The sequence below is a fragment of the Mesoplodon bidens genome, assembly GCF_964165515.1.
Source record: "Mesoplodon bidens genome assembly, chromosome: 15".
Lineage (NCBI taxonomy): Eukaryota > Metazoa > Chordata > Mammalia > Artiodactyla > Ziphiidae > Mesoplodon > Mesoplodon bidens.
In genome coordinates this window covers 56,228,574-56,256,243 of record NC_138171.1, presented here as the reverse complement: position 1 = coordinate 56,256,243, position 27,670 = coordinate 56,228,574, and the positions used below count along the sequence as shown (strand labels likewise).

Genomic DNA, 27,670 nt, shown 5'->3' with positions numbered 1-27,670 from the left:
GACAAAATAGATCAGACAAAAGTAAGCAATTAAAGGGTATTATGGGAAGCTTAGGGTACAACTTTAACCCTTGAGATGGAAGTTATAGACCTCAACTACGCTGCTCTCCCAAAATATGTCCCTGATGGGTTCTTTTCCCTATAGAGTGGTGAACATTTATATTAAATGCATGGATCAACCATTTTCCAGGTCTCACTTCTGAAGTTTTTAGTTACAATGCCCTGAAAAATGTTTTTCTTCACAAACTTCCATCTAGGTCTGGGAAAACCCTACTGTAACACATCGAGGATGACCACCCATCTCAGTTTGCCCAGAACTGAGGGGTTTCTCAGGATGGGAGACTTTTCGGTACTATTACTGGGATAGTCCCCATCAAACCAGGCTGGCTGGCTGGCTGCCCTAAATGGGAGCAATACAGAACTCTAAAGTACAACTACAAACATCACCACGGATGCTAGAAGAGCATCATATTTTGCAGTCTGCCTATAGAGTTTGCCTACCTGAATGGTACAGAAGGACCTTAACACGCTTGAAAATAAAAACTCGTAAATAAGTCTCGGGAATGTAATGTACAGCATGGTGATTATAGTTAATAATGCTGTATCGCGTATTTGAAAGTTGTTAAAAGAGTAGATCTTAATAGTTCTCACTAGGGCTTCCCTGGTGGCGCAGTGGTTGGGAGTCCGCCTGCCGATGCAGGGGACACGGGTTCGTGCCCCGGTCCGGGAAGATCCCACATGCCGCGGAGCAGCTGGACCCGTGAGCCATGGCCGCTGAGCCTGTGCGTCTGGAGCCTGTGCTCTGCAATGGGAGAGGCCACAACAGTGAGAGGCCCGCGTACCACAAGGGGGAAAAAAAAAAAAAAGAAAGTTCTCACCACAAGAAAAAAAATGGTGTGACTATGTATGGGGACAGATGTTAGCTAGACTTACTGTGGGGATCACTTCACAATACACACAAATATCAACTCATTATGTTGTACGCCTAAAACGAATATAGCATTACATGCAAGTATGCCTCAATTTTAAAAAAATATTCAAGTTCAAAAATGAAAACAAAAAAGAAGATAAAGGCCCACATGACTTAATGCCTTGGGTTATCTTTTTTTTTTTGCGGTACGCGGGCCTCTCACTGTTGTGGCCTCTCCCGTTGCGGAGCACAGGCTCCGGACACACAGGCCCAGCGGCCATGGGTCACGGGCCCAGCCGCTCTGCAGCACGCGGGATCCTCCCGGACCGGGGCACGAACCCGCATCCCCTGCATTGGCAGGGGGACTCTCAACCACTGCACCACCAGGGAAGCCCCTTGGGTTATCTTATAGATAGAGCCTCAGACCCCAGGCACTGATATTCCACATGGGGGTCTTAGCAGCAGAGATGTCGTGAAGGAATAACAGTTTACGCTGGTGATGAGCTTCATTCCATCCAGATCAAACCAGTCCTAATGATCAAGCAAACCAGTCCTCATGATCAAGCAAACCAGTCCTCATGATCAAGCAAACCAGTCCTCATGATCAACCAAACCAGTCCTCATGATCAACCAAACCAGTCCTAATGGCAACCTTTTAAAAAGTCCTCCTAGCATGCTGTCAGATGATGCCAGATGAAAACACTGTGTCATCATTTACAGGAGATGGTGGTGTGGTAGAGCATTTGGCTGAAAAGACCATGTTTCCAAATAAATTTGGTAGCTTGCTAGGGCTGCTTCAAAGCACAGCAAAATATATGGCAAGGAAAGGCAGAAGAGGAACTAGTCATTTGGGCGAATCATGTAATCAAATACCCAGTTTTCGTCACAGGGCTCTCTTGGCTGTTGTTTTTCCATGTGAGCTTTCAGAATATTCTGAATAAGAGCTGGAAGGTCAGAGAAAGAAAAAAACAAAGGCCCTTTCTATTTCTCACATTTCCACTTCCTGCAGGAAAAAGGACGGGGTACTACTGCAGGGCCCAGCATGGCATCAGGTGAGGATAAAGGAAGACAAGCGTGGACATCACTCTCTCACTGCTGCCACCAAGGTCTGTCACAGACCCTGCAATTAACCATCTTGTTTGATCCTCCAAACAACCCAGAAACATAGATACCATCTCCTCTGGCTTCCAGATAAGGAAGCTGCCGCTCAGTGAAGTCTACGACCTTGCCCACAGCCAAATAGCTCTTAAAGGACACTTAGTCTTTTTTTTTTTTAATTGGAGTATAATTGCTTTACAATGTTGTGTTAGTTTCTGCTGTACAATGAAGTGAATCAGCTATATGTATACCTATATCCCCTCCCTCTTGGACCTCCCTCCCAACCCCCCCATCCCATCCATCTAGGTCGTCACAAAGCACCAAGCTGAGGTTCCTGTGCTTTACAGCAGGTTTCCACTAGCTATCTATTTGACGCATGGTAGTGTACATATGTCAATCCTAATCTCCCAGTTCATCCCATCCTCCCCTTCCCCCGCCCCCCATCATGTCCACATGTCTGTTCTATACATAAATGACACTTAGTTTTAAAACCAGGTCTCCCTCCTTCCAAAAAGCTTATATGCTTTGAGCACCTGCCATGTGTCAGATACTGTGGTAGGTTCTGGGATACAAATGGATAAATGGCAGAGAACCTGTCTTCAAGAGGTTCACAAGCTGGGAGAAAATACAAGAAGAAGCACCATAACCGTCATTACAATGATGGAGTGCTTATAAGGTGCCAGGTACTGAGCGAAATGTTTCCCAGTCAGTATTTCAGTTAATCCTCCCGCCTGTTCGTGGATACAGCTATCACTTTTCATGTTTTACAGAGTCTGAGGCTTAGACAGTTGGGTAACTAACCCAAAGTCACAGGGTGAATTAGTCACATCTTCTGACTCCAAAACCCAGACTCTTCACGGGACAGCACATCAGACAAATGCAGAGGATGGTCTGAGCTTAAAACCACATCAGTGAAGCAGACCACCGAGTTTAAGGCAGAAAGAATCACTAAAAAACTGGTACTTCTGAAGAAGTTTTCAAGAAGAAGACAGGAAGTGGAGCTGAATCTCAAAAGAAGGTGTGATGATGAGGACAGCAATGACGGCAGCATAATGAAGACTGAGGGTGATGGTGGGGGGGGTTCAGCCACTGTTTATTCAATGCCTGTGTTGTGCCAGTCCTTGTATCAATACGTCCATCATCTCGCCTCATCTCCACAACTAGCCTCTAAAGTGGGTACCACTGTCAGCCTCATTTAACAGAGGAGGAGGCCCAAGGTCACATGGCCTGTGCTCTTGACCAGCACCTCTGCAGACACAAGGCGAAAGGAACAAGGGAAACACACTCCACCTCCGGACGGGAGAGCTGCGAAGGCACGCTGCAGGGTGGGGTGCAGGACTGAGGCCATTTTGTGATAAGAACACTACAAGGGTGATGAGGCTGAGTATGTGATACAGAGGAGGTGGAACAGGTGGGCAATGAATGGTACCATTTGATGAGGGGCCACACTGTAGAGAGCGCACAAGCAGGCAGCTGCACGAGTCCTGGCGTGAGTGTCTGGGGCTGACAGGACAGAGGGGGAGCAGGGTTATCGGGGGACTGGGCAGGACTGGGCAGGAGTTGGGTGCGGAGGGAAAGATGGCTCAAGATGGCTCAAGGGACTTCCCTAGTGGTCCAGTGGTTAAGACTCCGCACTCCTAATGCAGGGGGCCCAGGTTCGATCCCTGGTCAGAGAACTAGATCCCACACGCCATAACTAAAAGAGCCCACATGCCACAACTAAAGATCCCACATGCCGCAACGAAGACCAGGAACAGCCAAGTAAGTAAGTAAATAAATAAATATTCTTTTTAAAAAAAGAATGAATTCAAAAAGGTCACATCCTTATGACTGAGGGAACAATGAGAAGGAAGCTCTAAGAAGAGAGTAGGTTCGGTTTTCACGTGATGAAACTGAGGTGGAGTGGAACACCTGGGGAGAAGCACAGAGCAGAATCTGCCCCAGGGTGGTAACTGGGCAGCACTAGAAGGCGGCAGCGTGGAAGCTTCCATCAGTCAGGTTCTTTGTTGCACACAACTGACCCTGGCTAGTCTGAATAGAGAAGCAATTTATAAAGGCTATCAGGTAGCTGGGAGTCTTACAGAGAGCTGGAAAACCAGGTCTTGAGGCTAAGAAGGCAGCACCTCCAATCACATTCAAAAATGCTTCCAGGGAGAAGCGCTGGCCTGGGTACAGACGCTCCCAGGCTGCCCGCTGACACAGCTGATGGTGATGCTGGATGCAAATAATGCTGGGACCCCGCCCACTGCTGCCCCCGAAGGTAGACGCAGCTGCCAACCCCTTCACCGCGACAGATCCTGCCCCCTCTGTGTCAACAGCTGAAGATTTAAAATCTGCTTCAGGGGGGTCTGGGTGGTTGGGACGGGGTCACAAGCCTGAGTCCTAGCTGCATGGGAGGCTGGAAAGAGCATCAGGGCACCTGACTTCAGTCACAGCAGGTGGCTTCCGCCTCCCTCCAAGACACACACTGGAGGGAAAGTGCAGTTCAAAGTAGTGGAAGGTCAAGACGAAGGACAAATGTCCCTTGCAAGCGCCTTGTTCTGTCTTTTCTAAATAATTGATGGTTAAATTTGCCTTTCACAGGTAGAAACATTTTCTATGTTTCGGAATGAACAAAGAGTTTAAGATGGCAATGCTAAAATTTTGGACCTGATGGCAACGTTCATCTTCAGAGGAGTCTGGGGGCTGCTGTAATGATATGGTCTGTTTTGCTGCTTTCGGGGGCCCAGTGGCCCCAGGGCAGCAGGCCTGGTCACTGAGAATAACAAAACTGTCTTCTGCTCAGAAGTGTTGCAAAGCTCCCACAGCATGTGCCAGTGTTTGGAGATCCCTGGATTAGGGACTCTGGGGACTACTTTTAATTTACCGACAAGTAGAATTTTAAAATGTGACATCTTTGAGTACCGCTGCCCTGGTCTATTAAACAAAGAAGAGCAATTCTCATGCCCGTATCATCCTATTAACCTAAAGCTGATAATGCTGAGGTGGCCCAGGGCTGGCAGGATGGCCTCGACTATGACTAAATAGCACTTGTTTCCACTCTCAGAAACATGGCTTCACCCTTACTATAGAGCTGCATCTGGAATATGGAGACAGACCATCTTAGATTTTGTAGTTTTAGCTCCAAAAGCACAGCTGGGGCTGTCATCAGATTCCCCCAAGGAGGGAACACTTGGCCTCCCCCTCCAGCACCTCTCTCCCTAGTTTCATGCAGCCTTGGCCTGTTGGTGGGCAGCAGATAAAGAATTCACCCTAGGACGGCTCTAACTCCTTGAGGGTCCAGTAAAGGGAGTCTAGGCTCTGAGTTACTGAATGGACCTCAGCGCCAGCATCACCTCCCCAGCAGGTGGAGCTGGGCAAGCTGTCCGACCTGACAGTTTGCTCATCTGGAAAAAGGGATAAAAGCACTATTCTTTCATCATAATACAGCTACCTTAGTGGCTCTGCACTACCACGAGCCCTACTCTTTAGAGTAACAAGCTCTTCGCAATTTCTGGTGGCCACTTAGTTGACCTAATGATAAGGAAGGAATCAAGGAAGACTGTTTTTTGAAGTGATTACATAAGAAATAATAGGCGGCTACAGATACTCAACTAAACTTAGTAAACTTGCTCTTTATTTCCCAAACGTTTGGGTTTTATTTTTGGACAAAAATATTCTTAATAAAAACCGTGAAAAAATGAAGAGTTAAGAATCTTATTAAAAAAACAGGCTCTCAGCTATTTGAGATGGCAAACTGGGGTTTGCCTGAAGGTAGGGAGATGGCCCATTCCCCATCCTCTCCCTTTTACCTAGTGACCAGGGACTTTAACTCCCACATTAAAAACACCCTCTCGTTTAGTTATACTTTTTGGGGGGGGGGAGTAATACAAAGAATATAGTAAATTTGATCTCTTGGGCCACTAGGGATATTATTTAGTAACGGAATAAAAATATTAAAATATAGGGACTTCCCTGGTGGTCCAGTAACATCCCACAAGCTGCAGGGCACAGCCAAAAAATAAATATTAGTTGAGGACTTCCCTGGAGGTGCAGCGGTTAAGAATCGCCTGCCAATGCAGGGGACACAGGTTCGAGCCCTGGTCCGGGAAGATCCCACATGCTGCGGAGCAACTAAGCCCGTGCGCCGCAACTACTGAGCCCACGTGCCACAACTACTAAAGCCCGCACACCTAGAGCCCGTGCTCCGCAACAAGAGAAGCCGCCGCAATGAGAAGCCCACGCACCAAAACGAAGAGTAGCCCCCGCTCACCGCAGCTAGAGAAAGCTCACGCGCAGCAATGAAGACCCAATGCAGCCATAAATAAATAAATAAATAAAATATATTAGTTGACCATATGTTAGGACAAAGGCTTAATTTCTACTTTCCTTAATATTAACATTTGGTTCAACAGTCTAGTTCTAAGAATTCATCTCACAGAATAACAACAAAAAGTAAAAGTAGGTAAATGAAATGCAGTCTCTCCCTACAATTATTCAGACATAAGAGGAATGAAGTAGTGACACCTGCTACAATACAGATGAACCCTGAAAACATCATGCTCAATGAAAGACGCCAGTCACAAAGGATCACATATTATATGATCCCACTTACACAAAATGTCTAGAACAGGCAAATCCATAAACACACAACGTAGATTAGTGGTTGCCTAGGGCTGCGGATGAGGGTGGGGTGGAGGGATATGGAGAGGAGTGGTTAATAGTATGAAACAAGGCTTCTTTTGGGGTTGATGAAAATGTTCTAAAATTGATGGTGGTCTTGTCTGCACAATGCTGTGAATAAACAAAAAGCCACTGAATTGCACACCTTAAATGGGTGAATTACATGATATGGGAATTAGATCTCAATAAAGCTTTTATTAAAAACAAAAACAAAAACAAAACCTAACTAGTGGAAGTAACTGTAGTTACTGGATGGTATTAAACGCCAGTGTTCTGAGCACTTTAAGTTCTATGAGAAGCCTACCAAGTAGTATCATCAGTATCTGCATTTTACAGATAAAGAAACTCAGCTACTGAGAGATAAGGTAAATTGCCCAAGGTTACCCAGTTAGTAAACAAGGGGCCCAGGATGTGAATCTGAGCAAGCTGACTTCAGAGCCACATCCTTAACAGCTGCTTGTGCACACAGAGGTGCACTGGTCACCGCAGAACACAGGGCACAACATAAATGCCCCCCAAGTCGGGGGCAGTTCAAACACATGCTGGTATCTTGTCCACTGAAAAGAGTGACACATGTCTATACCTCCTGCTACAGAAAGACAACAGAAATGACATAAACAGATGCTGTGTCTTTTTTTCTTCCATTTGTACTTTTTACAAAACACTCTACATGAAAGTGTACATAAGCTTGATAATTTTCTGCCATTTTTCATGAAAAATTAATAACCACGGGTTTCCTCTAAGAAGTAGGTCAGTGGTAGCTGGAACGCTGACTTTTATCTTCCTGAATACCTTTTAGTACTGTTTGATTGGATTTGATTTTTTGAACGATGAGCAGGGCAGAGGCTACCTAATATTACTCCGGTTTCAAGGCAGCCTTCGCTAACCCACCGATCAGGGCTGCATCCTGCATCTGCTCACAGCACCACGCACCACGCCTGGAATCACTCACTAAGGCTACTGTTTTATTTCAGTTATAGAGCTTTTTGCTTCCCTCCTCTCTCCCTAACTGGAAGCTTCCTGAGGACAGGCACTGGGCTTGTTTCTTGCTAAGCAGTGCCAGGCACATAAGCAGACCCTCCACATTTATTTGCTATTATTGATCAGACAAACAAATGAGTAAGTGAATTAGGGTCGAATTACCTAACTCTAACTGCCAATAGTCAAGGGCACAAGCAGCGATGATGGAACAGGTGGACATCTGGCTGGAAAACACTAGGGCTAGGGACACAGTGGCACAAGCAGCCTTGAGTGGAACTTAAGAAAATGATTTACTCCTTCAATTAAAAACATTCACTTTCATCTAGTCCCAGAGAATTTATGGAGCCATAATCCTTTCCATCTCAAATCCTTTCCATTATCTTTTCCTAATTAATTGAGGTATGTAAATTCATTTGATCTAAATCTTTGCAAGCATAAATGTTACTCACGTGGTGATTCGGCAGCACATAGCTAGCAGATCAAGTTTAATCTGGTTCTACTGGTTTTTAAATTATACGTGATATTAAACAAGATTCATTTAACTTTGCATCTAACAGCTACAACTTATTACACTGGCTGCTCCCAGACATTTACAGCAAATCACTGTTGAATCTGTACTGTGAACCAACTTAGGATACAATTAATAAAATAAACTGTTTGACATTATAGGAGCTTTTGGTATGATATAAAATTTACTTTAATATTTTTTGGGAAAAAAAAAGATTAAGGAAAGTATATTATCCAAGTGAAATTTCTAAAGCTGCCACCTTACAGATCAATACAAAATCTCTTCACAAGAATATTTATGGATTATGACAGCAGTATTTCACCCAAATAATACATAAAGGAAGGAACAGAACATTTTTATACAACCCAAATAACATATATTGAAAAGAATCCACCATGGTTTTCCAATAAACTATTTAGGAACTGTCAGTACATTTAAAACTATTAGGCATTCTATCAGTTTCAGCGTCTTGAAGAAATTTCTTCTAGAGCCCTCTGTTTCCTGGCTCATTATTCTCTAAGCCTAACAGCTGTCATATTGGCATTTCCATCCCTGTTCTAGGGACTGACTACCTCTCTCAGGTTGGAGTGATACAGAATTCCAAACATGCAGGTGAGTGTCTGAATTATGGAAGTTACAAAATAGGCATCCTCAGCAGTTTTGGCCTGAAATGTGCTCCCTTTTCTAACCTCTCATTATTTTTTTCATTTCACATTCTGATCACTTGACCAATTAACTGGTAATTGAACTCCTTTGGGATCGTGCTTCTTTTTACTATTTCATTTAGTTGCAGATAATAGGCCCATTAAGGAAGTGAAATGTCCCAATTCCAGAAAATTAGTATTTAGAGCAAAAACAATGAAAGGAAAGATGTAACTATTCCAATCAGCTAAGCACAAGCTAGAAAGACATTGGTTTTGTCTACACTGTATTGGTTTGCCAGGGACTCTGCAAGCTTCTGTAGCATCCCTCTGCCGCCTCCAGGAAACCCCCCAGGATGTGGGGGAGGGTGGAAGTGAGCTCCCTAGCTGTTCTGCTCAGTGGCCTGCGCCACTCAGAGGGCTGGCCGGGGTCGCGGAGCAGACTGCCACAGGTTCTTTGCCTAATGGCCTCTACAATCATGGTCTGCTACAAAGCGAAGAAACGGGGATCCAACCTGAGAGAGGTAGTCAGTCCCTAGAACAGGGATGGAAATGCCAATATGACAGCTGTTAGGCTTAGAGAATAATGAGCCAGGAAACAGAGGGCTCTAGAAGAAATTTCTTCAAGACGCTGAAACTGATAGAATGCCTAATAGTTTTAAATGTACTGACAGGAGGGACTTCCCTGGTGGCGCAGTGGTTAACAATCCGCCTACCAATGCAGGGCACAGGTGTTCGAGCCCTGGTCCGGGAAGATCCCACATGCCGCGGAGCAACTAAGCCCATGGGCCACAACTACTGAGCCTACACTCTAGAGCCCACGAGCCACAACTACTGAGCCCACGTGCCACAACTACTGAAGCCCATGCACCTAGAGCCTGTGCTCCCCAACAACAGAAGCCACCACAATGAGAAGCCCACGCACCACAATGAAGAGTAGCCCCCGCTCGCCACTAGAGAAAGCCTGCGCACAGCAACGAAGACCCAACACAGCCAAAAATAAATAAATAAAGTAAATAAATCTACAAAAGACAATTGTTAACTAGCTCCTGTTACTCAGCTCATTTCTTTTCAGGGAATAATCACAGGTCACATTTTCCTAGCTACATTTAAGAAGCATTTTAGCCTTTAATTCAAGGTAGAGTTTCTGCCATTGAGTTTATACTGTGGGCAATTATAATATCCACACATTGACTATGAAGAGAAAGCTCTGACTAGTCAAACAAGAGTATATCCACATGTGCACATGGATAAGGGCTCTTAACCTGGAGTCCACGGGGATCTGTGAACCTAGATGGGGAAAAAGCCTACATTTTCACTGACCTCTAACTGACATCTAGCATTTCCTTCTACTATGAAGTTAGGCAGAAAGCCACAGAGGTATTCACGCTCCTGTGATCCTGTCCACCAACAGAAATCACGAGGATTTTTCATATTCCATTACAGTTGTTGCAATACCTCACAACGTTGCTTAAGCTCAAGCACCACTTTGAAAATACAGTAGTTATTAGCCTTGCTGTTAGACTGTATTATATAACAATAGATCAACAAAGAGGCATGCATTTTACTCTATCAAATAAATTTTAAAATATTTTGATAACTGTATTTCAATATAATTGGTTTCTGAGAAACCTCATGCATTTTATTTTATGCATTTAGAAACATTATTATGAGAGGTGGTCCAGAGGCTTCAGCAAGCTGCCAGAGGGGTCTGGGCACAGAACAAGCTGAGATGCCCAGCAGCGGGCACAGGGCCTCTGCCATGAGACCACGTGGCAGATGCTGGCGGGGGCGTGAGGGCGATCACCGCTCCCAGCAGTGCTGCTTCAGACCACACACATCATCAGAAACAGTGGCATGGACATCTATACACTACCAAATGTAAGACAGCTAGTGGGAAGCAGTCGCATAGCACAGGGAGATCAGCTTGGTGCTTTGTAACTGCCTAGAGGGGTGGGATAGGGAGGGTGGGAGGGAGGGAGACGCAAGAGGGAAGAGATATGGTGATATATGTATAACTGATTCACTTTGTTATAAAGCAGAAACTAACACACCATTGTAAAGCAATTATACTCCAATAAAAATGTTAAAAAAAAGTCACAAGAAAAATTTGTAACTATGTATTGTGACAGATGGTAACTAGACTTACTGTGATCCTTTCACAGTATATACAAATATTGAATCACTATGTTATACACCTGAAACTAATATAATGTTGTATGTCAACTGTATCTCAATAAAAAATCCTCTCTCCATGAACAACAGCAACAAAAAAGAAACAACTCTGCAAGTAATGCTCAGAGTTCCCTAATTAGTAATATCAGGTAAATTAGTTCAAACCACTTTCAATCAGCCCCAGCAGAAGGGAGGCATTGTTCCTGTTCGCCTGGATGCTTCAACAGCGCTTATAATGGATGTGAAGGAGCCCGGGAGCCCGGGGCTGGCTGATTGCTCCGGGTCACCACGGCTCAACATTCGGCCTGCACACAACCTGCTGGAAGAGCTGAAGACAGCAGCCCGGCCCAGTCCAGGGCCTGGTGATATTTCAACCAAGGCGGGTCACTTTCTTGCACCCACAGAACCCTCCTTTAATGTTTCTGTATGTTAAGCTGTGTGGTAAATTGTCTTTAAATCATGACATTTCTTGGAGCCTGGAATATGCACTTAAAAATAACAATGCAAGGCTAATTATACAGCCAAGGAATTGAACATGAGTTAACTGAGCTTCTTTTAAAAACAGCAACAACAACAACAACAACAGGAACAAATCCTGTTAATAGGGACAAAAGGGTTTCCATTCAGTGGAAACTTTCTGAGTACCTGGGGTGTGGTGGGCAGTGCAGGCAGAGATGCTGCTGCACAGAAGAGATGGTATACAGAAGGAAAGTGCGGCCAGTCCCTGAGGGGCGTCCTCCTGGGAACTGCAGAGCGAACTGCCTGGTGTTCACTCCCTCCAAGTGCTAGAGCACGTCCCGAACCAGCCAACCCATTTTGACTTCAAGCCTAAAGAAAAGCTGACCTGAGTACACAAGAAGAACCTCTGCTAGCGGCACTGTTTAGATGATCACACCTAGTGATGGTGAGGAGAGAGAACTAATCAATCAGGAGATTCCAACCCACGGAACTCACCACAGTTATTAAAAGCCTGACATAAACCTCTGTGTATCAGCGTAAAAGGGTTTTCCAGATGGATGCAAGGGGAAAAAGCGAGGCACAGAGCAGTGTGCACAGAATGATGACATTTATGGAAGACCAGGGTGCTCACCAACACACATACTTTTAACTATGGTGACCCCAAGGGATGGACCTGGTTCGGGGTTACAGTTTATTCTAGATACAGATTTTAAATCTTTACAAAGAGAACGTATTCACGTATTACTCGTATAATTTTAAAATCTAATAAAATAACAAAACAGATCCATAGCTACACGAGTTTGAATCCTACAAAAGATAAGAATGACAAAAAATAATACTTTCATGTTTCCATGCGTCCCTATTCCTTGTTTCTAGGTCAAGCACAGGTTTTGATCTGTTTTATTCACTTATGTAGCACAGGCATCTGGAACAGTGCCTGGCTCAGAGTAGGCACTCAACAGAGATTTGTTAAATAAATGGATTACTCATCTAATCCAGAAGTTTGTACTGGGGGCCTACCACGTGCCAGTTACTTGCTAAGGACCCTGGGAAACATACAGTGATTCACTTGGCCTGCATTCATTCACACCGTTCACATGCCCACAGTGTTGGGCGCTTGATGTAAATACACACCAACACAGATACACACACTCGCTGCCCATTAGGAACTTAGAACTCAGCTTGGGGGAAGGTGAATCGTAGAGGCTGGAGGGCCAACATAAGGCCTTTTCCTGGCCACAGCCTTAATCCTGGCTTTGGTTTTCAAAAGTGTGCCTCTGAGGCTTTGCTTATCATAGTCTGTCTTGTACCAGAATTACATTCACATGTTTGTGCCTGCCCAGCTGGGGAAAAATAAACACCAACCTTCCTGGATTGTGTGAACACAGAAGGACAAATGGCTTATTTTCTGCCTGAAGCCCAGCGTACCAAGGCATTCCATCTTGCTTTATTTCTCAATTCTACCCATTCATCATAGAATTAGAAATCTAAGTGGGGAAGGAGTCTTGATGGCCATTTAGCCAGGGCTACTCTTATCTGGACCTTGGCCTAGCCCTTCACATCTAATTTAAGGTGAGGGGCTACCGAACTAGATGAAATAGAACCTTTCAGGTCTCACTTGGATCTTGCAGGAAAACCACAATTCAGCAGTTCTGCTTTACATTCCCAGAGTGTCTCCCATCCTAAATACCATGCCACTAATCCCCTTAATCTCCAGCCTTTTGCAGCCATATCTGCAGAAGCTCAGTCCTTCTCTACCCTGAAGTGAAGATTTTTCCACGTAAGTGGATTAGTCTGCACTTATCTGTAGAAAACATCACCTTTGTGTACGTACCCCCTCTTTCAATTTGTCAGAATGATTTCTGAACGCAACTCCGTTTTCATATTCAGTCACTTTGGTCCCAACAGGAATGGTCCCCAAAATTCAAATATAAGATGCCTGGGAACATTTTTAACTTTGAAACTAAAATGTGGCCACTGTGCAATGGGTGTACACAAGTGAACTTGGGGGTGTGACATTAAATGGGAAGGAAGGAAGAGCCTTCTGCTTCTAGTGATGAAAGGTTTCTTCATCTATAAATTCCAAATGATCAACACTGCAGATTCATGTGTTCTTATCCAAAATGCTTTGGGCCAGATCTGGTTTGAAATCTGGAGGTTTTCAAACTTAAAAATAGCAATACCAGGCAGAGGGCACATATTAAATAATGCCTCCGGCTGGGTCTCAGGCACCACCCCGTCATGGAACAGGGTAATATTTCACTAGCAAAATACATGAATGTTTTAAGTAGGATAAATAGAGACTACATATAAATAGCTTCACGTTGTTCAGGTCAGTTTTGCTGCCAACTGAGTTAGTTCAAACTAAAGCAAAAAACGCTTAGTGTTCAGAGCTTTGTGAACTTTGGAATGGCAGATAAGGGATCATGCACACAGATAGGACCCGAAGAACCAGTGCTAGCCCTCCTGACCTTTCTGCTTAAAGATACTTTTAAAGCATATAGGTGTGGCTGCTTTCCTGAAAATTTCTGTCAGGTTCTGTTTGGGAAGCCCTGCAGAGCAGAGGTCATTCGGCTTTAGTTATTCAAACTGTTGTTTAAAAAGCAAAATAAAAAGCTACAAACTTAAAGCATTTCCCTTTGAAGCTCAGCACAGTAAGTCTAAAGCAAAGGTAGCTCTCTTGCTAGACACCATTATTTTTAAGAGCTAAAGTGAATTTTCACAAACCACTTGCATACACACAAAATGGTACATAATACACAGAGAAGCCAAACACCCAGTGCACTGTGCATATCAGTCTATTAAGTGCTTCTCAGACTTAATTGTCCATAAGATTCACCTGTGGATCTTGTTGAGCTGCTGATTGTGTCTCATTAGGTCTGGGTGGGACAGAAATCCTACATTTCAAACAAGCTCCTGGTTACAGCTCTGAGGACCAGCCTTTGAGTAGCAAGGCTGCAGCAGAAGTGCATTAAATTTGGAAACAGACGGACCTGAGTAAGATCCTGGCTCCACCACTTACAAGCTAAGTGACCCTGGGAAAACGGAAATAACAATGACACGTTTTCAAGCCCATAATGAGTGAGCTAGCAGCACAATTCCTGGCATGTAACAGACCCTGAATTCATCCTCTGCCCACCTGTGGTTGGCTGAATAATGGTCCCCCAAAGATGTCCACATCCCAGGCCCCTAAATCTATGAATATGTTACCTTACAAGGCAAAAGGGAATTTGCAGATGCGATGAAGTGAAGGAGTTTGAGATGAAGAGATTATCCTGGGCTATCTGAACAGGCCAACATGATCACAAGGGTGTTGCTAAGAGGGAAGCAGGAGGATAGGAGTAAGAGAATATGAGAGGGTGAATCAGAGGTCAGTGAGGAGAGAAGATGCTATCTTGCTGGCTTTGAAGACAGAGGAAGGGGCCTTGACCCAGGACATGTGCGCAGCCTCTAGAGGCTGGAACCTCCCAGAAAGGATGCGGCCCTTCACACCCATTTCATACTCTGTCCTCCAGAACTATAAGAGAATAAATGTGTTGTTTTAGACCACTAAGTCTATAGTAATTGTTTACAGCAGCCACAGGAAACTAATACACCTACTGAAATAATGCTAACGCAGGCTTGCCTCAGTTTACGTAACAGAGGACTTCCTGGGGCTGAATCAACTGAAACATCATGTAACAGCTGCCCCAGTGGAGGTCAGTAAACAAAGAACTCTTCAAGGAGACTTTGTATCAAGGGAAGAATTCCTCCCGCTTTATCTGTTTTGTTTGGTTATAGCCCTTGCTACCAAACAGGGACAGACACACCAACCCGTTCCAAAGGCTAAAGGGACTCTCCTGCACCCTAATTGTATCATCACATTCCAGCTTCTCATGTAATTGTCGAAACCTAATAAGGCTCCTGGGGACAGCATCAGTGGGTTGATGCCTCAACATCAGAAGGACTGAAGAAAGTCATCCTGGGCTCAAGAGTGAAGGATTGAAAATCAATGGTCTCAATATTTGTACAAGTCTTCATTTGCTACTTATAATGTGGTTTATCCCATAGAGAAGCTTTATAAAATAAGAAAATACCAAGATAACCCAAAAGACGCCTGCAGGATGAAAACTGCATATGTTTCAAAACAAAATGGGCCTTGTCCTGCATTTCTTAGGCTTTTTCCTGCAGACCTTGGCACCAATTTTTCCTGCAGACCTTGGCACCAATGGCACCCCTTAACCATCCTGGGTTTTACACTTCCCTTACCAGACTCTAAGCTCCGTGGAAGGGCTGGTCTCTCATTTCTAACTATCATATCCACAGCATCTGTAACTGACACTTAGTTTGCACACAATAAATGTTTGTAGATGAACGAATATTATGATGGATATTTATAATAGAAAAGCATATTCGGACTTTCATTAGCAAAAGTATTACTTGTAAAGTTCTTTTTCCCCAATTTGAACTTAAAACTACTTGGCCCAAGATATTATTTATGGTGGAATTAAAAGTATGCTCTCTGATTTTATCTGCCTATTAATATATGCATTTGATAATTAACAATGTGTTAAGCAGTCAAAGCAAATAATTACTTTTCTAAAGTCTGCCCCTGAATATGAGCTAAATGAGGGGGAAGCCACTAATTGCATATTAAAAAATGCAATTAAATGCAAAAAAAATGGTAACTAGATTCAAAACGTTCTGTTTAAACCTCAGACCACAATATTCAAAACAGTTACAATCCTTTCACTGGGTCAGTTACAATCCCACAAAACAATCCAAATCTTCAGAATTCTGTTCGGGTCACAATGAATATAAAACAATTTCTCAAAAGTTGGCTAGTTCACATTTTTGAGGTCTTCTGACCAACTGGTAGGGTTGATCATAAAAACTCTATCTTTTAATTTACTTATGTTCAGTACACTTTATTTAAGAAGCAGTGTAATCACACGGAATGCTTTTATTTTAAACCTTATTTTGAAATATGACTGAATACATTAACATAATTCAGAACAAGTCAGTAAACATCTACAAGAACATGTTATATAATTCTAGTGAGTCTCATAATATTCTATTTTCAAAGGAAAAAAAAAAACACTGGACAGAAAAGCAGTAAATTTGGAATCTGTTTCAACTGTCCAATGGAAGTCTGTTCACTGTGTCGTCCAGAGGGAGAGCTCTAGCCGATGCTACAGTGAATATCGGGCCAAATGATTCCAAAGAAACCAGCTACCTGCAAATCAAACCATTTGGAAGTAGCATAAATCTGTTAGATCAACTCACACACTACCTTGGTTTACCTTGTAAACCAAGACTCCAAGTCCTGCTACAATTTCTAACTCCTTTAGAAACTGGGGTACTCTGTGGTCACTTTAGCACTGTATAATCTCAGCACTGGAGAACCCTCAGCCAAGAGTCACCAAGGGTGGCCAAGTTCATAGGCAGCTAGGATTTTACCTCTCTAAAAAAAGAAACTCAGCAACTTCCTGAGAATACATTTCTGTACCAAGCTGCTGAGATATTCACCACCTGCATGGAGGTATAGAGTCGTCTGCCCTGCGCTGTGTAGCCCCAGACTATTGAGGCTACACATGCATCAGTGGGCTCTTGGTTCAGAAACTGAGGCTCTAAGAAGGTAAGGGGTCTGGCCAAGTGTACGCAGTGCATCAGTGGTAGATGTGGCAGATGTGGAGCTGGCATCCCCGCCACATGAGACCTAGTTCAGGTCTTTGTCCACTGCCTTGTTTTCCCTCTTGCCCATCCTGCTGCCTCTGTATAGGCCCAATAGCAGGACAGGCTGCTTCTCCAGGGATGGCATCACTGGGCTCCTCCAGGGGGAGGGGGAGTCAATGACGTGGACTGTGGGCATGTTCACAATCTTGATTTTGTGTAAAATGTGAGTAAACAGAGAATGAGGGAAGGTCTGAGGGTTCTCCCTGCTGGCCCTACTCCCTAGACTTCAAGGAGAGCCATTCTGGGCAGCCCCTTCTCCATCCTCACACGTTCACACTGGGGTTGTTCTAGATAGGTAGGTTACCAGACAAGTGAGTCCTGGAGGGGAGGAATTAATGTACCCAGGCTTCCTGCAGAGTGCCTTGGCTTCTAAAGACATTAGAAATCATAGCAGGACTCAAGAGTCTCGGTTTACAAGGTAACGTTAGCCAAAAACAAACACCCATAGCAACTACAGTGTTTTCTGCAATGGTCTTTGGGTCATCTCTGTCCACTAAGCAGAGACCAGGACACAGACAAGAGTGGGCTTGGGTGCCTGCTCTGCCTCGCAGATGGGCACGGGCGGTTTCCACTTTCTTATACTTGCTCACTGGGCTTTATCTTTGCCTGGGAGAGAAGGATATCAAAGGAAAGGGGAATAAATAAAGGAAGCGAGTTCTAAAAAGGACCTGTTATGTTCACATTCCTACTATCTCACTTTTCTTCAGGGGAACCATCCTGTTCTTCTGACCACTTGGCTGCATGGGAGCTGACCCCACACCCCGGCTTCATGGGGCTATGTGAGCTGGATGAGTGTTGGTCTGTAACTCTGATTGGACCACTAAGAATAAGGCACTTTCAGGGGCTTCCCTGGTGGTGCAGTGGTTAAGAATCCGCCTGGCAATGCAGGATACACGGGTTTGAGCCCTGGTCCGGGAAGATCCCACATGCCATGGAGCAACTAAGCCCGTGTGCCACAACTACTGAAGCCTGCGCGCCTAGAGCCCATGTTCCGCAACAAGAGAAGCCACCACAATGAGAAGCCTGCACACCGCAATGAAGAGTAGCCCCCGCTCGCCACAACTAGAGAAAGCCCGTGCACAGCAACAAAGACCCAATACAGCCAAAAATTAATTAATTAATTATTTTTTAAAAAAGAATAAGGCACTTCCTTTCTGTTGTGGTTTCAGTAAGAAGGACATAAACCTAAAGCTCCCAGGAGCCACTACCTGGAAAGAGCCTGCATGAGAATAAATTCAACCCAGAGGAAAGCAAGGCTGAGCAAGGAAGAGACCAAGCCCTGATAGCAACCTCTGAGCCCCTGGATCCAGCCATACCTGAAGCCTAAATCTGCCCTTGGACTTTACAGTCCCATAGGGTAACACAAACTTAAAAAACAAAAATTAATCTAGTTCAAGTTAGATTGTCATTTGAAACTGAAAAAGCACTAACAAATACAGGAGAAATAAAAGCACAAGGAGAAGGGAAATGAAAGGAGAAGATTACGTTTGTGGATATGGGATCTGAAAGCAGTTCAAGCTTGTCCCCTGGAAATGAAGAAGGTGACACGTAGGAAACTGCTGCATTGTTCATAGTAAGCTCAGGCCATAAGAACTGTAGCTCTGCCTAATGACTGTGATTAATCTTGCCAAATTCTTAAAACAAAATGAGCGTGTATTTTCTGATGTTTGACGGTACTGCAACCGCCGTGAAGAGAAAGAATGAGCCGTTACTGAATAGTCGTCTTTTAAGACAAATCATTTTTTTCTGGATGGGAGAAGAAGACAAGGTCACAACGGTGACCCCAGTCTTACCGGGCATGGCATGGACGAGGTCCCCGCACAGAACAAAGAACTTGGGCTTGGGGCTCAGCTTGTTGATAGCCTGGACGGCTTGCTCCGTCAGACGGATCTCCTGCTGCCACTCGTCGCCACCGCTGTCACAGTCCCCGGTGGACCAGGCCTTCATCAGTCCGAACTGTGGGTCTGCACCTTGGATGAAGTAGAACGGGCCTTTCCATTCCCTTTCCTTTTCTTTAATGAAAAAAAAAAAGAAAGAATGAAAGGAAGGAAGGGAGGGAGGAAGGAAGAAAAGAGAGGGAAGAAATATTATAAAATCTGTCAGGGAAAGCACCCAGGTTACCCTGCGAGTGGATACAATATTTTTCTTAAATTAAGTAGGTCATTTTAATAAGCTGCTCTTCAAACACACCATTTTCCTGTCATCAGCTAGAGGATTTTGATTTATACTAATTATGCCTGGACCTGGTGATTCCCAAAGGCCAGGGAAAAACCACATGGGCCATTAACAGCTATGCAACCAAGCTGTCTGTTTAAAAGCCAGACGGCCAAAATGGAGCACAGAGGCACCACGGCACGCTATATAGAGGATATTAATGTTCAATAGTTTTTTAATTAGAATTAAAAATACCCCCAATTGAAAGCTGCCAGAAGTTTATGTTTAAACGACGAGGTGAAGTGCTTTCAAATCTTTTACGCCAGGCTTAATGGCACAATTTGCACTGTTTCAGGGGATGTGACAAAAACTTGGAGCTCAGAAGCTCCGGCTATCTGGTGGGAAAGGCAGGGCCAGAAACGAAATCTTAGTTAATGTGGAAAACAAAACATGATGCTAACATTTCCAAGGCAGCATGATGTGGGCAGAGGTGAGGTGTGAGGCTGCAGGGCAGGGCGGGGGGACGAGACTCTTTAATTCTTTATGTCCTTGGAGAGCACTTAGGTCACCGGAAGGTAAACCATCGGGCTGCTCTTCCTATTGGTTCTGCCAAAGCTTCAAGGGCCACGGGTCTCCACCCTGAGCTGCCCAAAAAACTGCCAGCAGTGTCTGCATTTACAGAGCTGGAACGCCCATCAGTGGGTGCGTGGGTTTCACACTTTTCTTTGGCCACAGAATCCTTTCTTCAAACAAAACCACAGGTGGCTGACCAGTGTTGAAAACACGTAGCCTCCTCTGCCTGAGTGGCTTCTGGGGACAGAGCAGTCTGAACACACCCACTCATCAGCCCAGATTTTATCCTCAGCCCAGAGAGGTGACATGACTTGCCTCATGGACACCAGCCATCAGCTGCAGGGACAAAACTACCCCACAACCCTGAGACTGTTTTCTTCTTTTTAACAAATGAACATATTTTGCAGGTCAGCTGAATAAATGGCATTTCCTTTGGAAGTCATGAAGATACTAGAATTTCCCAAAAGCTCCTTGAAGTCATTTTACATCTTTGTGTTCATTTCACTCATTTATTCCGTATTTACTGAGAGCCTACTGTTTGCCAGGCCCCGTGCGAGGTGTTGATGACACACAAGTGGACCAAGACAGGTGAGGTCTTGGCTCTCGTGGGCTTAGTTCTCACGGCGGGGGGGGGGGGGGCGGGGTGCGGGGAGAGACAGCAAACAAGGAAATTCGCAGAGAATAGAGCCGGAGGGTGCTAAGGGCTCTGCGAGGATTACGGTGAAAGCAATGGTTAATTTAAATTGGGTGCACAGGGAAGGCCTCTCTGAGGTGGGGTCATTTAAGCTGAGATCTAGATGTAGCACATAAGCTTTTTTTTTTTTTGCGGTACGCGGGCTTCTCACTGTTGTGGCCTCTCCCATTGCGGAGCACAGACTCCGGACGCACAGGCTCAGCGGCCATGGCTCACGGGCCCAGCTACTCCGCGGCATGTGGGATCCTCCCGGAGCGGGGCACAAACCCGTGTCCCCTGCATCGGCAGGCGGACTCCCAACCACTGCGCCACCAGGGAAGCCCAGCACATAAGCTTTTAAAATTCCACGCCCACCCTCCCACCGACCACCCTCCCACCCACCGTGCCTAGCTTACTATCATCTTAGAATGGATCTCAGGCTTTAGGCCTCCTTTCCTTAATTCCTCTTCCAGAACTTAAGAAGACAAGCAGGTAAACAAACAAAATTACCTATCCATACTTTCCAGAACAAATTATGTGTGTGTGTTAACCTGCCAGTTCTTGAACTACAGCTTAAAATGCTAGCTGTTCAGTCAAATCACAACCTACCTAAACTCACCCTGAACAAGGACTGCAATGAAACCCTGTTGTGTGCATCTCACTGTCAAGGACAGCGATCCAGCACTACAACGGATCTGACTCATACTCATTGAGCCCTTACGACATGTGGCAGAAAGACTCCAAAATGCCCCCGGAAGACCCCTGAGTCCTGATACTCACGTCCTGTGTGATCCCCTCCCCTTGAGTGTGGGCTGGACTGCTTCTAATAAGCAGAATACAGTTATAGGATGTGCCTTCAGAGACTGGCTAGACCAAGATATGGAAACAACCTAAATGTTCCTCAGTGGATGAATGGATAAAGAAAAAGTGGTATACACATACAACAGAATATCATTCAGCCTTAAAAAAAGGAAATCCTGCCATTTGGGACAAAATGGATGAACCTGGAGACATTAAGCTACCTGCAATAAGCCAGTCGCAGAAAGACAAATACTGCATGATCCTCAACTTGTATGTAGAATCCAAAATAGTCAAACTCATAGAAGCAGAGAGCAGAACGATGTTTTCCAGGGGCTGGCGGGTAGGGAGGGGAAATGGGGAGGGGAGGATCAAAGGGCACAAAGTTTCAATTATGCAAGATAAATAAGTTCTGGAGATCTACTATATAGGATGGTGCCTATAGCTAACAATACTGTATTGGACACTTAAAATTTGCTAAGAAGGTAGATCTTAAGTGTTCCTATCACACACACAAACAACAACAACAGCAATAAAGGGGGTGGGAAGAAACTTTAGGAGGAGATGGATGTTTATGATAGATGTTGATGGTAGTGATGGTTTCACAGGTCTATACTTATCCCCAAACTCACTGAGTTGTACCCATTATATATGTAAAGCATTTCATGTCATCATATCTCAATACAGTGGTTTTGAAAAAGAGAGAGATAAGGCTAAAGAAAAGACCCTGACTTTCATCTTGCTCACTCTCCCTCAGAGCCCTTCTCCTGGAGGGAACAGGCTGTCATGATGAGTAGCCCCCTGGAAAGGCCAACACGGCAAGGAACTGAGGGAGGGCTCTGACCAACAGCCTGTGAAGAACAGAGCCCCCCCACCCATGCAACAACCTGAAAGAAACCAAATCCTGCCAACAAGCATGTGAGTAAACTTGGAAGAGGATTCGCCCTAGGTGAGCTTCTGGATGAGACCACACCACAGGTGACACCTTGACGGAACCCTCATGAGACCCTGCAGCAGAAGGACCCAGCTAGGTTGCACCCAGATTCCTGATGGTAACTGGGAGATAGATAATGCACATTAGTTTTCGCAAGCTGCCAAGTTTCTGGGTAATTTGTTACACAGATCAGACTTAAAGATAAAGGGCCAGGAAGGAGTCAGCAAAACTTCTTCAAGAGCTCAAGGTTGGTGTCATGAAAAAAACAGATTCTGATTTGAGTTTTAAAGTTAATTGTTGGCACTGTTCATTTATTTTACTTTAATAATAACCATTTTGCACTGATGAATGCTTTTAGCTATGTTCCTGTTTCTGAGGCAGTTTGCAAAGCTGTTTAAACTGGATAAATTAATCAGGGAGATGACTGACACCCCAAAGTTGGGGCATAAACCAATCTGCTACAACAAACAGAATTTATAAAGTTTTCTACAGTGAACATTTTAACAATTATAGTTGCCTATCACAAATAGTCATAGTCTCGAAAAGTCGTCTTTGGAGGTATTAAATCTTTCATTATTACTGGTTTACTAAGTAAAATCTTAGAAAGAATCTCAATTTTATGATGACAAGGCACAAAATAAACAGATTTGACCTAAAATAAATGACAGCTCCATGTCACTGTTCCATCTACCTTACCTATCTAATAAAGGCAATGGGCTGACTCAGGGTTCTGCGTTCTCAAAAGCACCTGGAGCCTCTTAAAGTTCCTGCTACAGAAGTTTGTGGTGTTTGGCCTCATCTTAATTTTAATCAAGGCTGAATTTAAGATATTTGAGGCTTGTAAGACTTAGTACTGGATGGAGGGATCTTTTGTAAACTTACACCTCCCCCACCCCTCAGAAGGGCAGACTTTTATATTAAGAAAGCCAATTCTTAAAAACACTTGCATTAAATTATTTCACCGAAGTCCAGAATTACCCCAAGGACAGGGCATAGGTATTAGCTGACTGACACCTACAAGGGCCTGGGAATGCTTACGATGATGCCTCCCTTCTGGGGCAGAGCAAGTGTCTGGCCCCAGCTTCTCTCTTTAGACTCCGGAAAGCACTGTTCTGGCAGCTCTAACTGTGGAAGTCTGGATATGGTAAGGACCATCCCTAAAGCAACCTGATACACAATCAGGGCATTTAAAAACCACTTAAGGGTCCAGTGGTTTTTTGCTTGTTGTTTTCTTTTGTTTTTAATTTTCCTAGTCAAAGAGCCTGGTAAATGACTGACAACCCAAATTAAGGAGCAGAAGTACCTGGAAATGGAGGCTGAGGGAGAAGGTGAGGATGACGAGAGAGCAACTATGCAGGCTGTACCTGGGCACAGGGGGCTGGGCTGGGCCTCCACCTCAGTCCTCAAGGTGTGGCAATGGACCAGCAACATCACCATCACCTGCGAGCTTAGGAAGCCCACCCCAGACCTACTGAGTCAGAATCTGCACTTTAACAAATTCCCAGGTGATTTTATGCAAATCCAAGTGTGAGAAGCACTGGCATGCAACTAATCAAGGGCCTGTTTAAATGTGTTTTATATCAAACAGATGTAAAGTGATTGTTTCCCTAAATTGAAACAATGTCCGGGAGGGGTTTTGCTGTTGTTAGTGGCTGTGTTTTTTGTTTCATTTTGTTTTTGTTTTGCATATTTTCCTATTCATTCTGACATCCTGCCTATGTCCAGCTCAGGTATTTGTTCCTAACATTTCTTGGTCTTATCCATTACTGTCTAATCAACTCCCTTTAAATCACCTTTCAAAATCAATTCAATTTTCTTGGTAAGAATTCCAAGATTCCAGGTAAGAACTTAATCAGGGAATTCATTACTAATTAGTGAGTTCTAACACTTTAGATTTTCACATGACATCATGACATACAGTGAAAGCACCTGCTAGCAACTGTGTGTGTGCAGCATACACAAATGTGTGTTTTCAAAAGCACAACAGAGAGGTAATTTTTTTTTGTCCAAATTTGATACAAGAATGCAGTCAGGGACTCTAATTGACAACTATGATAAGACCAAGGTCAAATTTTTGAGATAAACTAAGTACTTTAGAATGAATGGATTAAAGAATAAAGTGAGTTGATTAAATTAAGATCTCATTTCTGACCCTGATGGTGCTAAAACAAGATTGTAATCTTTTGAAACATTTGACACAAACCTCTGGATAATGCCTATATGGTTCTTAGTGTTAAGACACAATAATGCATACATTCATTTAACTAAAACACTTAAATCTGCTATGAATAAGAATGTCTACAGTGAATGTAATTTTTTCAATGTTATTTTTTTAAACAAATTCAAAGAGGTGGTGTATTAGCCATCTACTGCTATGTAACAAATCACCACAAATGCAGCACCTTGAAACAAGACACATTATTTATCTCACAGTTTCTGTTGGTCAGGAATCTGGGCACAGCTTAGCTGGATCTTCTGCTCAACATCTCTCACAAGCTGCAATCAAAGTGTTGGATGGGGCTGGAGTCTCAACTGAAGACTCAGGTCAGTCAGGATGTGCTTCCAGCTCACTTAGGTGGTTGTGAACTGGGGGACTGAGGGCACCTGTTCCTTCCTGGCTGTCAACCAGAGGCCACCTGTTCCTTGACACGTGGGCCTCTCCAACATGGCAGTTCATAAGGTGGAAACTTGTTCATCAGAGGCGGCAAGAAAGAGGGTTTGTTAGTAAACGGAAGTTACAATCTTATGTAACATGATAATAGAAGTGACTGCCCATCACTTTTACCAGGTTCAATTCATTACAACCAAGTCGCTAGGCCAGCCCACGCTCAAAAGCAGGGGCTCATGCAGGGAGGCAGGTCCTGTCTGCCACAGATGATAACATTAACTAACGTAATTAACTAATCTCAGGTAACCACAAGTTTAATGTGACCCTCCTGTACTGAGCTGAGTGAGCTCATTTGTTGCAGCCCATCCTATGAAGGCTGAAGGCTCACCTTCTACAAGCCCACCTTTTCCCCCTAAAGAACTGGAAATTGTGCCGGAGGGATTCTCAGAGTTCCTTTAACCAACACTCTCACTTAACCAAGGAGGGAATACTGAGGCCTGGTTAGGGATCTTAGTCATGGCTCAAGTTCAAGGTTACACAGTTGATGAGCAGCAGCCTCTATTGTTCAGCATCTCAGTGCTGCCGGGCTGGCCTGGAGAAGAGAGAACCATGAAGAAGATGGAATGTTCCCTAGGCTGCCTGCAAGTTGCCCACCTTCATAAAGACATTTTTTGTCTCCAAAAAGTTTCCTTTAAATGGCACATCTTGGTGAGTACGAAGACAGTACACAAAGATAATGCTGACAAGGCTCAGAGTCTTTCCCCAGGAAGTTGTGACGCTCACAGACCCTGCCAACAGCAAAGGGCCCAGGACATCTATTTTCTGTGGGATGCTGACTGCTGATCTCCTCAAGACATTACAATCTTTAGGTCTCTCGATGTGATCTGATTAGCAGGTGTATTCTGTTTGGCACACGCAGTGTTTGGCTTTCTGGATTCTCATGGAAAATCTGGCCACACCAGGCCCAAATGGAGTGTGCCAACGATTGGCTGGGACTGAGCAGTAACTGCCCCTTTACTGGCATGAATGCTCTGGAATTCACTGTGGTCCACACCTGGTCCCATTCACCAGCTGGCCCCTGAAGACATCTGGGATGAGAAGCCCTTATCCATGGTAACCCCTCCATTTTGCTTAGAGGTACAGAAGAGGAGACTCACAAGGTCAAGGGTAAATAACTTGATCAAGACTAACAAGGCTTGAGGGGCAGAACCAGGCCAGTTACACCACAGAGCCCTGACTTCAGGGCAGGTGATCACACAAGTGAGATTAAAGAGAAGACTCATCCGGCTAGGAGTGCCAAGGTCTGCTCAGATGACAAGCTGGAAGAAAACAAGCTCCAAGCTACCAAAATAAATTGCCATAATTTAGTATGTTACCATAGCCTAAATCAAATTTTAAGATTAATTGAAAAATACTTTTTAAAGAAAAAATGGGCCTTAGAAAGAAATCTGACTCATCCGTCGTAGAGTAACAAGATTTGGCCACTTCCAATTTTCAGCTAATGGATAGAGACTGTCATAGAAACAATCTTTCAAAATCGAGGGATAAAAAGGACATTGGGACTTCCGGGTAAGATGGCGGAAGAGTAAGACGCGGAGATTACCGTCCTCCCCACGGATACACCAGAAATACAGCTACACGTGGAACAACTCCTACAGAACACCTACTGAACGCTGGCAGAAGACCCCAGACCTCCCAAAAGGCAAGAAACTCCCCACATACCTGGGTAGGGCAAAGCGGAGAGATTCCCGCACAGAGGATCGGTGCCGAGCGGCACTCACCAGCCCGAGAGGCTTGTCTGCTCGCCCACCGGGGCGGGGGGCGCTGGAAGCTGAGGCTCGGGCTTCGGTCAGAGCGCAGGGAGAGGACTGGGGCTGGCGGCGACAACTCAGCCGGAAGGGGGCTAATGAGCCACAGCTAGCCGGCAGGGAGTCCGGGAAAACTCTGGAGCTGCCGAAGAGGCAAGAGACTTTTTCTTCCCTCTTGGTTTCCTGGTGCGCGAGGAGAGGGGATTAAGAGCGCTGCTTAAAGGGGCTCCACAGACGGGCGCGAGTCACGACTGAAAGCGCGGAGCCCAGTGACAGGCGTGGGACGCTGGGGCTGCTGCTGCCGCCGCCAAGAAGCCTGTGTGCGAGAGCAGGTCACTGTCTACACCGCCCTTCCGGGAGCCTGTGCAGCCCGCCACTGCCGGGGTCCCGGGATCCAGGGGCGGCTTCCCTGGGAGAACGCACGGCGCGCCTCGGGCTGGTGCAACGTCACGCCGACCTCTGCCGCTGCAGGCTCGCCCCGCACTCCGTGCCCCTCCCTCCCACCCGGCCTGAGTGAGCCAGAGTCCCCGAAGAGGCTGCTCCTTTAACCCTATCCTGTCTGAGCGAAGAACAGACGCCCTCCGGCGACCTACACGCAGAGGCGGGGCCAAATCCAAAGCTGAGACCCAGGAGCTGTGAGAACAAAGAAGAGAAAGGGAAACCTCTCCCAGCAGCCTCAGAAGCAGCGGATTAAAGCTCCACAATCAACTTGATGGACCCTGCATCTGTGGAATACATGAATGGACAAAAAATCATCCCAAATTGAGGAGCCAGGAGTCAGTGCTGTGCCTCTGAGGTGGGAGAGCCAACTTCAGGACACTGGTCCACAAGAGACCTCGCAGCTCCACATAATATCAAACGGTGAAAATCTTCCAGAGATCTCCATCTCAACACCAGCACCCAGCTTCACTCAACGACCAGCAAGCTACAGTGCTGGACACCCTATGCCAAACAACTAGCAAGACAGGAACACA

At 45.0% G+C, this 27,670-nt stretch overlaps 1 protein-coding gene across 5 annotated transcripts in view; it reads right to left on the bottom strand.

The window, feature by feature from the left end:
• CPPED1 (calcineurin like phosphoesterase domain containing 1) overlaps nucleotides 1-27,670 on the bottom strand; it is a 129,310-nt gene that overhangs the window by 78,788 nt on the left and 22,852 nt on the right. For 4 of the 5 annotated variants that reach the window (XM_081257004.1, XM_081257008.1, XM_081257006.1 and 1 more), the window contains exon 2: nucleotides 18,942-19,160. The exons of the other annotated variant lie outside the window; for it this stretch is intronic. In XM_081257004.1, coding sequence (XP_081113130.1) covers nucleotides 18,942-19,160 — 219 coding nt within the window. The remainder of the gene's footprint in view (nucleotides 1-18,941; nucleotides 19,161-27,670) is intronic. 5 annotated transcript variants of the gene reach the window in all.